General features: G+C 41.9%; 2 protein-coding genes and 1 non-coding gene across 3 annotated transcripts in view; 1 reads left to right on the top strand and 2 right to left on the bottom strand.

Moving 5' to 3' along the window:
• LOC116382656 (neurexophilin-2-like) lies at positions 1-5224 on the bottom strand. The gene is made up of 3 exons (XM_031845882.1): positions 5179-5224; positions 4691-4887; positions 1-865 (listed from the first exon to the last, which is right to left on the bottom strand). The coding sequence occupies exons 1-3, from the start codon at positions 5222-5224 to the stop codon at positions 23-25; spliced, it is 1086 nt and encodes a 361-aa protein (XP_031701742.1). The 3' UTR covers positions 1-22.
• A 1149-nt stretch (positions 5225-6373) lies between these two features.
• Positions 6374-6487, top strand: LOC116382697 (U5 spliceosomal RNA). The gene has a single exon (XR_004212733.1). It is a non-coding gene; the product is annotated as a U5 spliceosomal RNA (small nuclear RNA).
• Positions 6488-10626: 4139 nt separating this feature from the next.
• The window catches only part of stac3 (SH3 and cysteine rich domain 3), a 5760-nt gene continuing 1797 nt past the window's right edge, over positions 10627-14589 (bottom strand). The window contains exons 3-13 of the mRNA XM_031845437.1: positions 14461-14539; positions 13710-13863; positions 13467-13564; positions 13281-13341; positions 13018-13115; positions 12733-12805; positions 12542-12591; positions 11927-12009; positions 11706-11757; positions 11421-11558; positions 10627-11335 (exon numbers count right to left, since the gene is read on the bottom strand). Of these exons, the coding sequence (XP_031701297.1) occupies positions 11228-11335; positions 11421-11558; positions 11706-11757; positions 11927-12009; positions 12542-12591; positions 12733-12805; positions 13018-13115; positions 13281-13341; positions 13467-13564; positions 13710-13863; positions 14461-14539 (994 nt within the window). The 3' untranslated portion in view covers positions 10627-11227. The remainder of the gene's footprint in view (positions 11336-11420; positions 11559-11705; positions 11758-11926; positions 12010-12541; positions 12592-12732; positions 12806-13017; positions 13116-13280; positions 13342-13466; positions 13565-13709; positions 13864-14460; positions 14540-14589) is intronic.

Genomic DNA, 14589 nt, shown 5'->3' with positions numbered 1-14589 from the left:
GTGTATGATATCTCAGAATTGATCATCCGAAGTGCTGCTGGTTTTGCTCTGTCTGAAAATTGTGGTCCGGACAGACTTTCTGCACCAGCCTGTAGTCGGTGCCGGTGAAAGCGATGAAGATGCAGATAACCTTAAACGGTTTGGCGCAGATCCAGGCTGCTTGGGACTGGGTGTTTTCTGAGTAGCAGGTCTGCCCCGGGTCATACATGCAGGGCTTGGTCTTCTTGGACCGGTTGGTTCTCTGGTATTCGATCCGGCAGTTGAGTTCGGTCACCATCATCATGTCCTGCTGCAGCTTCTGATGGTCGGGAGGAGTAGAGCTGGTGGACTGAGGTGGGCTCTGGAACTGGGAGGTCAGATCTGGAACCAAGACCAAGGCTTTGGTGTGAACGCCCTGAGCCGCTGGATCCAAAACCTCCCATCCTACCGCTTTGGAGGGTGGGACGATGCTGACGGATATGTTCCCCAGACGGGACGAGTTGTGGCGGAAGTAGACGCTGAATGTGCCGTTGATGTGGTCAACGATTTTCCCCGTCACCAGGAGGCTGAACTTCACTGTTTTCACGTTAAAGTAAAAATTGCCCCAGCCCAGGATCTTCTTGGTCTTTGGGGAAGTTTTTGCCGCCGGTTTGGATTTAGGAGGGGGGCGGTACAGATACTGATCAAGGGCTTGGGAAAAGTTCTGTGGCCATCCGTACGGGCCGAGAGAGCCGTAAGCAGGTGTTTTTTGTTTGGTGGAGATGATCTGTAGGTCTTTGAAGATATGTTTAACTTTCAAATCAGCTCCCACAGTATCTCCTGCGACTCCTTCTTCCTCTCTCCATTGTTGGCTCTGAAACTCCAAGGGCTTGGCTGTTTCTTGGACCTGTGGAGAGCAAAATGTAAATTAAGAAAAGACTTAAAATTCAAGTGCTCTTTTTTCTTAAATTAAAGGGTAAATTCTCACAAATCCCTGAAAAGCACATTTCTCATTTAACGTTACCTTTATTCCACAGTGGTAATCATGCAGATGGTTTTGTTTTTTATTTAACTTTACGGTGCTGAACTCAAAAAGAGCATATCTATTGCCTCCACACAGCGTCGGCTGAGCCTGCGGCTCGCAGCTAACAGCGCTAACAGCGCTAACAGCGCGAACAACGGCAACCGATAATGCTCTGAATATCGTATAGAGAACCTTTAAGTTTGGAGATATCCGTTTCTGCAACTGCCTCAATACAATGGAGATTACGGGGCCATGTTTGTGGTGCTAGTTTGTACTGAGAAACCTTCCCAATTAAGAAAACACTGACGGTAGGGATTGTCCAGAGTAACGGGGACACTGTTTCTTGGGAGATGTGTTGCTGTTGACTTTCTATGCCGTTAACACCACAAACAATATCCCACTCACCTCTGTTGTTTTGGGATGGATGCTGATAACTCAGGGACAGATATCTCGAAACCTGAGCAAATAAAACCAAACCTCTTCATAGCCAGGCACTACTAGATTTAATGTACAACTTATCTTTTATGATCTTGCCTTTCTGTGATACAATTTTTCTTGGTCCATTTCTCCAACAAAAGCAGACTACTGACATCATACAATAAATTGGTTGATGGTTTTAAAGGTTTCCAGGAATTTCTGATGTATCTCTTCAAATCATACTGACAAATAATTGCTATTGTCCATTTTAAACAGAGTACGGGGTCTGTGTCGGTTCGATACACCCAGATAGCTCAAACAGGGCCAGAAACTGCTCCAGTGGGGTTATTGTCATTCCACATTCATCAGAGGTACTTTAATACTTGCAAATCTTTTTGAAGGGCTCATTCATAATAAATATAGCCTGAGAACAAACAACTCTTCAGTCACCGTATCACAGGATTTGTTTTGTGTAGGATGCATTGTAGAAGGTGACAAGACCGATGAGCGAGAAGAAAGAGGCCTTTAGACCAACAGGACGACCGCAAATGAAGGACAGTTTCCGTGTTGCTGCAGCAGATAATCGATTCAAAGATAATTATGGTTTGATGTCCTCTGAATGAGAATGTCTTAAAATTGACTGTGATCAATAGGTCAGCCCCTTCAGGCAAGGACTACAGTACTACAAGGAGCATACACACATATACACACACACACACACACACACACACGTTGCCTTTAACACATTTTTAATTAGTTATCCTCCTCCATGCTCTCTCTCTCTCTCTCTCTCCCTTGTTCAAACTATCAATCCTTTTTCAATGCCACCTTCATGACGGACTGAATATCTAATTTAAACAACAGCGCTGCATAAAAATAAATATAAGAAGTGACGCTTACTCCATTGAATGTGTCAGTAGTGAGAATTTTATGTGACTGATATTTCTGAAATTAATTTGCAGGGAAGTGTGCAGGCACAATAATAAAATACCAAATTTAACGATATCGAGCAACCAGTAAATGTAAAAACTAATGACTATGCAGTTGAATTCAGGTGTCAAGACTTTATCTCCCATAACACACTTCCATTTTTAAGTGGAAGCGATCGGATGCAGTGTGGGAGACAAGTCAAATTTGTTTATGCCTTTAGAGAATTGAGACATGAGTTGGGCAAAAGGTTCTGTGCACTTGTTTTATAGGACTTGATTTCCATTTTCATTATAATGTGTCAAAGGCAGATTGAGGTTTAGTGTTATTCTCCCCCATATTTCTAAAATACACAGCTCCATCATTCCTCACCAACAGGTGGGACTCACAACACCTCTAACCACCCCAGCCCTGTGTGCCAATCTCCGTCTTCTCCTGTAACCAAGTCAGCTCTAGCTGTACCTATTGTCACAAGCCTGAATCTCCAGCTGAGCTGTGCTGTGCTCACCTTCACTAATTAGAGCCCACTGTGTGACAGCCATGTCATTGGCTCTGTGTCAAGATGCCAGCACAGTGACTGCAACTGAGCAACAGCAGTGGAGTGGATGCACGCACAACACCTGTGCAAAGGCACCTGCAGAAGCAGAAAAACTGAGAAACCTGAGAGCAGTAATTGCATTTTATGGGCCCGAGAGAACATTTTTTGCCATTGGCTAAAAAGATTGTTATGGAATATTTCTTATGACTAGTCGGGAGAAGAAAGTGAAGGTTTTCAATCAATAATAAAGTAAACAGAGTCTTGATGAACGATCAAGGTTTGTAAAGTCACTTTATTTGCTTGCAAGCAAAGAGAACCGTCTCACAGACACATTGCAGTCATCTGTAAGAGTGGTCTGCCTAAACAGTCACAATGCATGGACATTTATGCTCAGACAGCTTCCTGTTATCTGCTTAGCTAACAAGAATACACAAAGAACACAATAAAAGGCAGGTCATCCTTCGAGCCTTAGTATACTTCATTTAAGACAACATGAAGGCGCTTCATCTCCTGTTTGCAGATCCCTTTGTTCACAGTTTGCCTTACAATAAACCGTTTAAACACACAGCAGATGATTCCTTTGAGGCCATTGTGACATTGTTAAAATGACTATTGCAGAGACAGAATAGACATTTTTTACCCTCACACATAATATATGCATGCAAAGGTTTACGCCTTTACAACTTCAGATAATGCGTCATAAAGGAAGTAAAAGTATTTCAGACAAAGGATCTCTGTTAGTCAAGGCCTCTCTGTGTCTCTGTCTTGCGAAGAAAGAAACAGTGTACAAGATAACAGATAACAACACACCTGGATACTAAACTAATTAAAATCATCTACTGAAACTACTGTTTGGTGTCTGCACTTTTAGGACTTACATTCTTTAAACCTTCACATGAGACTATGACATATTTTCCCATTACAAGATACTAACTGTGTCCATTTTTCACCACTCAAAAACAAAGTGATGGGGAGATTGAACTTGTCAAACTGACAAAGGCTGCACAATCATAGCTCAGCTAACGCAGCTCAAAATGAGGTTGTTCTGAGGTATTCTTCTGACAGTTTCAATGTTAAAGCTACAGATGCTGCAGTCTGCTGCTCATGCAGCAAAGTAAGTTAAATTAAAGACAAGAGAGCCAATTAAGTTACAAGTATGCCTGAAAGAGAATTACAGACCACAACACTGGAACAAATTAAAATTTGGACGATGGAAAAGACCCATTTGGGCTGAACTTCACCATCTAATAGAAGAGTCAACTTTGATCAAGTCCCCTTGACAGTCTCACATCATAAGATACAACTAGTCTTCAATGCTGAGCCTGCATGAAGAAAAACAGATCACATCAGAACAAAAGCATGTCATTCCTAGAATGAAACAGCATGTCACGAACTATTCAATGGAATATTTTCAAGTTAAATCTGAAATCAGATCAAAACCTTCCTACTTCACACCAGAGCACATGTCAATTAACTCGTTCTCAACTCTGTCTGCTTCTGTCAACTTACATATTATCCTTTAAAACTGCCACAACTGATCATTATTTCTTTCTATATTCTTTCTCAACAGAACGGTTTCAAATCTATCAGAAATTATTGATGCTGATTTACCATTAATGAATTCAGAACCAACATATCCTCAGAAAAGAAACTGACCATTTGATTGGGAAACAATGCAGCAATATATGAGCAGTGGCAGATCTAGAACATGAGGGAATTACCCACAAATTACCTGCAGAACACTTCAGAGAGCCACCTATACAGCATCGTACGTTAATAATGAGCAACACGGAGCAGAAGAGCGGCGGTTCGCTGATCTTACTCACCGCTGAAGGGAGAAGCCACAGACAGGTGATGGCAAAGTTCAAACACAGCGCCCTCATTTTGCAGTAACAGCAGCAACGTTTCTCCACGCAGAGAGCCCGCGTGTCTTCAAGGCAGTCTGCCCAAATTAATAAGTGGTGATTGACTGAGTTTAAGCTTACGCTCACTTTAGAAGTAGAGAAGACTTTCCGCAGCGAGACTCACAAATCCCCAAGATCTGGAGTGAATACTCGGCTCAGTGCGCGCCCCCCCCCCCCCCCCCCCCCCCCCTCTCTCTCTCTCTCTCTCTCTCTCTCTCCCCACTTTTTCTTCCTCTCTCTATCCCCCCCCCCACGCTTCTTTATTTTAACATGACCAAAAATTTGAATAAAGCATTAAATGCCTCTGGAGGAAAATTGTGCTTAGTACTCAATTGAGACTAATTTGTAGTTGGCTAATTGGTAATGTAGAAGCACACACACACGCGGGCACGCACACCCATCACACTTGCCTCCCTGCTCATTTTCACCACCTGGCCGGCCCTTATTATGAATCATCAACCCGGGGAAAGGTGCTCAGGCGGGCACAGTTTGACAGCCCTCCCCGCTGTCCCCGCATACTGCAGCCACGGGGAGGCTGACAAAATGACAAGGGCTCTCTCCGGGAAATGTTCAAATCACTGACAAGTCTGGTGAAATTCTTCCAGTGCCTCAGCTTTTCAGTGGAATTTCAAGCCAACAAATCACTGTGAGTATAGGACACTAACCAACCAGAGAAGTTGTCTTTAATAAAGAATGAGGCCTGCAAATATAGAGACCCATGAAATGTTAAGCTCCTCTTTGTTCAAACAGGCCTTCTTCAACATTTTAGGAGCTTATTAGCCTGCTTCATGTGCAATAATTGATGATTGTGATTGACTTCACATTGAAGCTATACTATTTGACGACATTTCTGATGAAAACATATATCCCATCCGTGAGAAAATCATTAAGATGAAAAAATGCATAGTTAACTGACCAATAGATAATGGCAATGTAACCGGAAATGATGGGTGCGAAACTATAGAGACATGACACAGTTTGAGATCCTAATTTTTGTGTCGGACTTTTTTTGTTATCTTTCTAGTCTTTGTATAGTCATAGGAAAGAACAACACAAGATCAATACAAAAATATTAGATATGTATTAAACTAAATATGCGTAGACATTGTTGTGAAAATGTTCATAAGTGAACATCTTGTTGACATAAAGTATGCAGCTAGAAATAGAGAGCTATGGATGCCCTGAACAGGTACGCCATTATCTGGACCGAAATTCAGTTTTGTTTGCGCATGCGTACGCAGGAGAGCAAACATTATTCTAATTAATGGTGAAAACAGTTCACACCCTCGCTTTATACAACAGACATAAACATCTTAATGCGAAAGGAAGAAAAAGAGTATCTACACTAGGGGCGGTCTTTGTTCAAAGTAGAGGCGTGGTCAGATTACCATACTCCCACAATGCATAGCGCACGTGTGGTAGTTGTAGGCTAAACCGTTTCCATGTAACTCTCATCCACGTTATTTTGGTACCATTCTTAGAGGTATTTGATATATACGGTTTATTTCGGGACTCAATTTCATCAATGGTGGTATTTAAACAAGAAACCCTGAGTTAGTCTTGTAAGGCGGAGAATGGCGTCGGACACTGTCGGTTAGAGAGTACACACTCTTGATTCTCTTCAGATCGCATAAATCTTTCGCCTTTTACTAAAGATTTCCGTGGAGAGGATCAACAAGAGTTTCAACTAATTTTTTGATGCCCTGCGTATGTGGGGCTTCCTAACGGTGTACAAAAACAAAACTTTTGAAGTACCAGCATTAGACAAAGTCACTGCGAGTATTAATATGCTTGGATGTTGGTTGATAAAGATTATCATGGAGAAGTGTTAAAGGACAATAGATCTACCTTTTGATACCCTGCACTAGGCGGGGCTTCCTACTTACGCAATTTAAAACGACGTCATCATATCCAGCGGAGGTCTTAGTGAGTCTGAGTAAGTTGCACAACGTCTCAGCCAGAGCCATCCTGGAAAGCTTTGACACACATTGTCTTCAAAATGTACCTAATCGTATAAATACATCGCTGAGACGCTTGAAATTGCTTTTTAGTCGCCACTGCCTTGAAAACAAAACCTGTGTTTTCTCTGTTCTTTCATTTATTCGCGCTCTATATCTTTGCACGCTTTCCTACTTTGTACAGAATATGTTGCACAATCATTTCCATCGGGAAGAATTAAGTTCGTATCTGTCCGCTTCTCTAAAACAGTGAAGCAGTCCTTTAAGACAGGCATCAAAACAGTTGCTCTACGTGACCACGAGAGGGCGCCACTTAGAAATAAACCCAAACCACAAGAATCCACATCAACGTCTCGACATATCTATCAAGCAGACCAATGTGTGACATTTTCAATGACAAATAATAAAGTTGTGTATCCCCTTACAGTAAAGCAATAAAATATATTTTTATGGCAGCAGAAACTTGTATTTCCGTCCAACAGAAAACCTTTTTTTGCTGAATGTCAACATTAAAATGTTGATTTGAGGAATTTCAACCGAAATGTAAAACACCCGAGCTACATGCATGACTTCATGGACTGTGAAAGGGAGCTGCATTTTACCAAGTCGCCTGTGAGGGGCAGCAAAACACCAGCGGCGTGAAATCTGCCGGAAATTGAAGGAAGAAGAAGAAGAAGCAGCAGCAAAAGACACGCTGCTGTTCTGTCTCAGGTTACCAGAGAGTTGCTTTCTCTCGTCTGTGGATCTATTGTGGTCATCGCTGACATCCGTCCTGTGTGCCAGCTGGTGAAAGAGGAGGAGCGTTTACATGCTGCATGAAAACAAAATAAACTCGTGGAGGTTTATTTTGGTAAGTGCCTAAGACAATGCGTCAAGTGGACCAGATGAGGAACAAATTCATGTCTCCACCAGCTGACCACCACGTTTAAAATCGTGTTATCCTGTATACTGCTGATCACTCATAAGTTAGTCATGGATGCTCATGATATTGTTAAGATTGAAGACATAACAGACTGTAGCGATGCTGCTGCTGCTTGTGATAAACAAGAAGAAGTTTGTGACACATCGACAACAAAACAGCAAAGGAGAAAGAAGAGTGCAATCTGGAAATATTTCACCATCTGTGATGATGACGTGACGAAGGTGGCGTGCAACATATGCAAGAAAGTTGTGGGCAGAGGCAAGAATGTAGGACATCTAACCACCAGTAATATGCACAACCATATATACTACAAACATCGCAATGTGGCAGGCATCCGAGGCACTCAGAGCAGCAGGAGATCTCAGCCAACCCCAACGCCTCCTGCTTATGCACCTGATCGACCGGGTCACACGGTGACCCAGACCATCACTGACAGCGTGGGTGAAATGATCAGCATGGATCTTTTGCCGTATTCATTTGTGGAGAACAAAGGGTTCTGTAAATTCATGAAAGTGGTGGCGCCTCATTACACGCTGCCTGCAGGCATTCACTTCAGCAACAAAGTTGTTCCGCAGCTTCACCAAAGAGTAACATCAAAAGTGATCGAGAGCCTTGGGAACATTGAGGGCAATGTTGTGCACTGCACGGCCGATATTTGGACGAGAAAGTTCTCCACCAGCTCCTACCTTTCTCTCACAGGACATTGGTTTGTACAGAAGATAGCAGCGCGCGGGGCTGTGACACGCACACGTGTCAGTGCGTTGCTCGGTATGAAGCTCATCGACACAGAGTACACTCCGGCAGAAATCTTGCAACACCTCCTGGGCCTCCTCGAAGAGTGGCAAGCTGTGGTTCTGCACAGATTCACTGTTGGGTTTTTAGTCACTAACAACACTAGCAACATGGTGAAAGCCGTGTCAGAGAGTGGCGTTGAGCACATTAGATGTATGGCTCACTCCATACACTTGATTGTGACGGGGGCTATCGAAGAGTGCCACGGTGTGGTTACCGCAATAAACACTGCCCGACGAATCACCAACACTGTACACATGTCGACCAAATCCGTAGCCAAGCTGCACGAGATACAGGAGCGACTCGGACTCGCCGAGACCGCCTTAACTCACGACGTGCCGACCAGGTGGAACACAGTGTTGTTCATGCTGCAGCGGCTGCTGGAGCAGAAGAAGGCGCTGATCGATATGTCGGCAGAGATGGACCTCGGTGGGTCCCTCGCAGAGCACCAGTGGACTCTGATGGAGGCCATCGTCAAAGTGTTGGAGCCGTTTGAGGAAGCGACGCGCACAGTGTGCCAAGATGACGCGTCTATTTCCACCGTGATTCCGTGCATCCAGGCCCTCAGAGCTGCACTCAACGAACTTATCGCCAACAAGGATGTGAGTGATCTGTTGGAGACTCGCAAGCTGGTTGGCCTACTCCAGAGCCACCTCGAGGAACACTTTGAACATGTCTTTCAAACTCCCACCAACACTTATTTTAAAGCCACGCTGCTGGACCCGAGGTTTAAGATCATGCCCATGGCGCTGCTCAGCCAGCTGGACTTTGAGAGGTTGAAGGCCGCCGTGACAGTGGAGGTCGAGGAGTTGCTGGAGCAGGACAGGATGCTTTCAGCAGGTGACGCTGGCTCTTCATCAGGTGCAGCGCCAGAACCGGAGGACACCATCAGCAAGCCGACGAGCCTTTTCTGGGGTGCAATGCAGAGCCTTGTGGCAAATAATGCAGCGTCTTTGTCGAAGACGGTGACGTCGCTTGGTTTAGAGACCTACCTAGCAGAGAGCAGCCCACAGTCACTGGCCTCTGACCCGCTGTCTTCATACTGGTCAGCAAAGATGGCACAACATCCTGCACTGGCTCGAGTGGCTGTCAAATATCTGGCCTGCCCACCGACAAGTGTCTCCTCCGAGAGGCTCTTGAGCACAGGAGAAGACGCCGTTGCTCCAGATTACAGACTTCTCCCTGCCGATGTGCCGCAGCTGGTTTTCACAAAGTACAATCTGGCGAAATTTCCTTAACATTCTGTTCTGCTCTGTTGTCGTAAAGATGCGGTTACTCTTTGTCTTATAGGTGCTGCTCTGTTGGACACGTCATTGTTCAAACCTTGAATTAAGTTTGCTAAAATATAGAAACTGATGGGGCAAAAATGTGTTTATTATATTTCACATTGAGGGAGGAAACAGATGTCAAAGACAGTATGGTAGAAAATATATATTGATGCGTTTTAAATCCATAAGGATAATTGCTACTGGTCACATGGTTGATAACAGCGCTCCAATTTCAATCTTGATTTGAAACTGGATCCCAGCTGCCAGTCTTAAGACAAACACAGGATATGATGCGAGCTTGAACTCCAGAAGCTATAACTTATTCAGCAACAGTAAAAGGTGCAACTATACTGAAACTACTCATTAAGAGAGACCCCTGTGCGTCTCTCTCCGTCTCCTCTTTTGTTTTAGATACCATGGTGCCTTTTTGGAAACATTTGAAAGAAAGTTGCAGAGGGAGTTTAGGATGTACTCTTCAGATTTTATATTTGAAACATTGATACTTCATCAGCAGCAATTAGTGCAAACTTTAGAGACTATTTTGAGCAGCATTGCTGTTTTATACACAATTTGTTTTCATATAACTTCTTTTCAATTTGTCAGGCTCTCATGTGAAATCAAGCCCAATCTAGGAAATTGCCTTATAGCACTGTTTACTTTATTTGTTAATATAAAGCTATGTACATGTTGAAATTGCTTTGAAGACTCTATTTACTTAACTATAAAGAACAGAGAGAGCCTTGCAAATGGTAACAAACACCTTTTTAGATATTTTATGTAACAATAATAATTATTATTAAAATAGGATTTAACCTATTTTTAAAAAGGATAAATGAATACCATGCAAAATATATAATATATAAATAAACAGTATAATAGGTTAATTAACAGTGACATTAAATGAAAATAAATGGCTTAATTCATGTTTTTTAAATTATAGTTTAAAAAAAAAAAAAAAGTTCAATGAAAGACACTCAGAGGTTTTGTTATGGCCAAACTTAACTAATATGCTGTGAGATGTAACAGGAACTCTCATTGTCCACTCACTTAAAAACACGGTGAAATTGATTTAGAAATACAGTACATTGATGTATTTGTTCAATGTTAATTGTCTACCTTCATATCAACTGATGCATTGATTTATGACCGTGTGCAAGGCTCTCCAGGTTGTCTCTACTTCTCTTTGATGCTGGCTATAATCAGCAGGTAACTTAAAGCATCTAAGCATTTGTATTACCATGCTAGTCACGACAAAGCCAATACATCATCTGATTGTCTCTTTCAACTTATTAATGTACGCGTCAATCATCTCTCCTGCTTTACTTTGTGTTAAAGTCACAAATAAATCACAGCAAAATACAGTTCTGCCGTTGCAGACAACATTTTGATACTTCTTTAGGTATCAAATATAGAAAATTGCTGAAAGATCAGTAGGATCTCCAGAACAGTGGCATCTCTACTTTGTGCTCATGTTGAAAGTGTTTTGCGGGCTCTTTCAGTGCATGTCGTGTTGTTGTTTTTATGTCACAGTGATCTCCTCCAGCAGATCAGCAGGGAAGTAGCCCAGCTTGCGTCCAGTGCTGACCTTCAAGTAGCCGCCTTTCTCATCTCCTTTCTTTACAACAATCTGAAACACACCGTGATAAGTCCTTTACAGATTGACCATGCATGAAAACAAACTTGGAAAGTTGCTCACATTAGTGTAGTTATACCTGATCTTTCTTCAGTGTGATTTGCCCCATCTCTCTGTTTCCTACAAAGGAACGTAGCACCTTGAAAACTCTTTCCGATGCACGCACTTTTATGAGGTAGTTGGTGGGGAAGTAGCCTGACTTCTCCCCCATCTTTCCCTAACAATAGAGCGAGAACAGACTTTGAGTTCATCCGCCACAAGAAATTGGAACAAAAAGAAGCACACGACTTTATGTGGTTGACTGCAGACAGCGGATTTCAAAGTGAAAACTAAAAGAATCGAGAGATGATGAAGTTCAACTCACCCTCCACCACTCTTCATTGGAGTCATCCAGTACTGTGATCCGATCCCCAGGGCTAATACACAAACACACAATACATTTCATTTATCACTGCTTTTTTAGTCGTCAAATACATTACAGTTTAAAAAAAGTGTACTGAAAATGAGGGTAGGTTTGAATAGGCCATGCTATATACTGTTTGTAATAACTGCATGTTGGGCATTATATGCGTCTTTCAAACATACTGGAAGTCGAGGTCGTCTTTCTCTATGGCCTTGAAGCGGTAGAGAGCCAGGTAGTAGTGGGTCTGGGAGAATGTACCCTTGCTCTGTTGACAAAACAGCACTGATGCTACTGCATATGACAACAGATTTATAATGAACACATGTACACATACAGTAATACAGCTGGTGGACCAGGGCAGTACTTTTAGTTTACTTTTAGTCAGTATTTAGAACTTTTACTTGAGTAAAAGTAGTACTGTGTTACAAGTAAAAGTCCTTTATTCAAAAAACTAGTAAAAGTACAAAAATATTAGAATCAATATATACTTAAAATATCAAAAGCAACTCAGTTTAAAGACTAGCCCATTTCAGAATAATATACAATATGTTACTGTTCATTGATGTATTTGTCATTTCAATAATTATACTAACCTGATTGATAAATTAAAATAATATATTAGAACCTATTGGGTAACTTATGTTTAACTTATGTTAAGAAAAAAGTAACTAAAGCTATAAAATAAATGTAGTAAAAGGTACAATGTTTCCCTCTGAGATGTAGTGGAGTAGAAGTTTAAAGTATCATAAAAAAGGAAATGCTCAAAATTGTAATTGTTTAGTTAACATGTTTCTTACCTTTTCATCTGCTTTGTCTCCTCCTTTCTCCTTCTTATCATCAGGCTTTCCTGTAGGAACATCGGACATGATGGACCCAGTAACTCAAAAATATGTTATTTTACGTGTCTTCACTAGTGGGGGTATGTCACATTCTTTGTCTTTTTAATGTTTTTTTCCAAATTTCCTGTGGTCTATACAGAACACGTTACCTTCTCCTCCTTCCTCATTCTCTTTGGGCTGTTGGTTGTTCTCCTCTTCTTCTTCCTCCATCATCATCATGATCTAGAGGGAAAAAACTGTTTATCACAACTGTACTCAAATATATTTCATATCCATTCAAAACATTCATTTTGCTTTAATGCTGTTATGTCTAGATTCCTACTTAAATAAATTCCTCTACTGGTGTTGGTTAATGAATGAGTGAAAGACATGTAGAAGTTTTATCTGAGGATTTTAGGTTTTGCAGTTGGATTAAACATTTATTGCACACTCACATTTTTCTTGTCATTTTCATTCTTTTTGCGCTCCTTATTTGCCATAATGACGCCGACCCGCAGGGTGTCAAAGACGGGGTCGTTCCGGTTCGGGTTGTCTGGTTACGGACAAAGTAGTTGGCCAGATTATTAAATGAAAGTGCTGCCAACTAGATTACACACTTTCACAAATAGGCTGTACTCTTTCACAACCAAAAATGAAAAGAAAGAAAGGTTAAGAAACCTAGACAGCCATGACACATATTGGTATTCGGCGGACTCACTTGGATCTGCTATGTCGCTGCTGTACAGCGGGGAGCTGTAGGCCCTTCTGAAGCCAGGTGGCTGCAGGAAACAAACAGAGCATCTTGTTTCCAACCATTTTAGTGATGAATATCTGTCTCACCAAGGGTAAGGTCATGGGAATATGGATATGTTTTATTGCTCTTCAGAGAGGGAATAGGACTCACAATTTTGCCAAAGCACTTCTGGAACTCGACATAGGACTGACATGAATGGTGGATGTTGGTCTTGCAGTTTCTACACCTCAGAGCAAACTTGTTGTTCACTGAAAAATAAACATTGGGACAGCAATAGCGTAAGCCAGTATCAAGCATTATATGTAGAAAATAAATGACATGTATAAGACAGCATAATGTATCGTTGTTGACGTTTTGTGTGTATATTTTCTTGACATAATTACCAATACATACAGACTATCATGCGAGCGCAGACGTCACAGAACTTGGGTTTTTTGCAATAGTGGTCCTTGAACTTGTGGGGTTTGTCGTTGATCCGGAGTACAGGAGGAGGAGGTTCTGGTTCCTTCTCCTCCACCTCCACCTCCTCGTCATATATAAAATAGACCTGGACACACAAAAGGTTATTTTAAAAACACCACACAAGGGCAACGTGTTGCTGCTTCCAGGGAAGCATAGCCTGCAGGGGTAAATCATTTGATTAATAGGGACAGTGATTAATTGTCAAATATGTATGAAATATATTTGGACATGTTATCTTGATGTCCCCATTGTTTGAAATCATACTGCATATTTTCCATTATGTAGAGTTTTGTCTCTATAAAAATTGTTGGTTTGAAAAATAATGTACCCACCAAAACCAATGACCAGTCCAGAGACAATATGATAAACTCTCATTGAATGTGCACTTTAAAAAAGAAAAAAACATTACCCTTCAATTGGATTTGACTGCTGCATTGAAGTATTCTAAAGATGTGCACACACTGTCATTTACACAGTTCAGCTTCATCTTTTACTTTAAAGTGTTTTCTAACCCTATACGTCCCTCACAGATCAGCCTTTGGGTGGTAAAAGACAGATAGTCAAGGCTCTTATTTTCACAATTGACGCTGCACTGCGTTCCTGTCCCAGCTGGGGGCTATTTTAAACCAGGCCGGGAATGGCACCGCTAACAGTGGGGGGTTGACGTGGTCCTGTCACTCACAGTGTCTCCTTCCTCTCTCACTACGTTTTCAGGAGCTGGAGGGTTGTCATGGATATCAACAGAGTTTTTGTCATCCTCCCTGACACACACACACACACACACACACACACACACACACACACACACACA

This window comes from Anarrhichthys ocellatus, unplaced genomic scaffold (genome assembly GCF_004355925.1).
Source record: "Anarrhichthys ocellatus isolate YVR2014 unplaced genomic scaffold, GSC_Weel_1.0 scaffold5, whole genome shotgun sequence".
Classification (NCBI taxonomy): Eukaryota; Metazoa; Chordata; class Actinopteri; order Perciformes; family Anarhichadidae; genus Anarrhichthys; species Anarrhichthys ocellatus.
The sequence above is the reverse complement of the archived record's forward strand: the minus strand, read 5'-3'. Positions and strand labels throughout refer to the sequence as shown.

Coding starts and splice junctions, on each gene's coding strand:
- LOC116382656 (XM_031845882.1), bottom strand. CDS start 5,224: ATGATTCATAATAAGGGCCGGCCAGGTGGTGAAAATGAGCAGGGAG. Junction 4,888..5,178: donor TGGTGAAAATGAGCAGGGAG/GCAAGTGTGATG, acceptor GGGATTTGTGAG/TCTCGCTGCGGAAAGTCTTC. Junction 866..4,690: donor TGTGGCTTCTCCCTTCAGCG/GTGAGTAAGATC, acceptor TGCTCTCCACAG/GTCCAAGAAACAGCCAAGCC.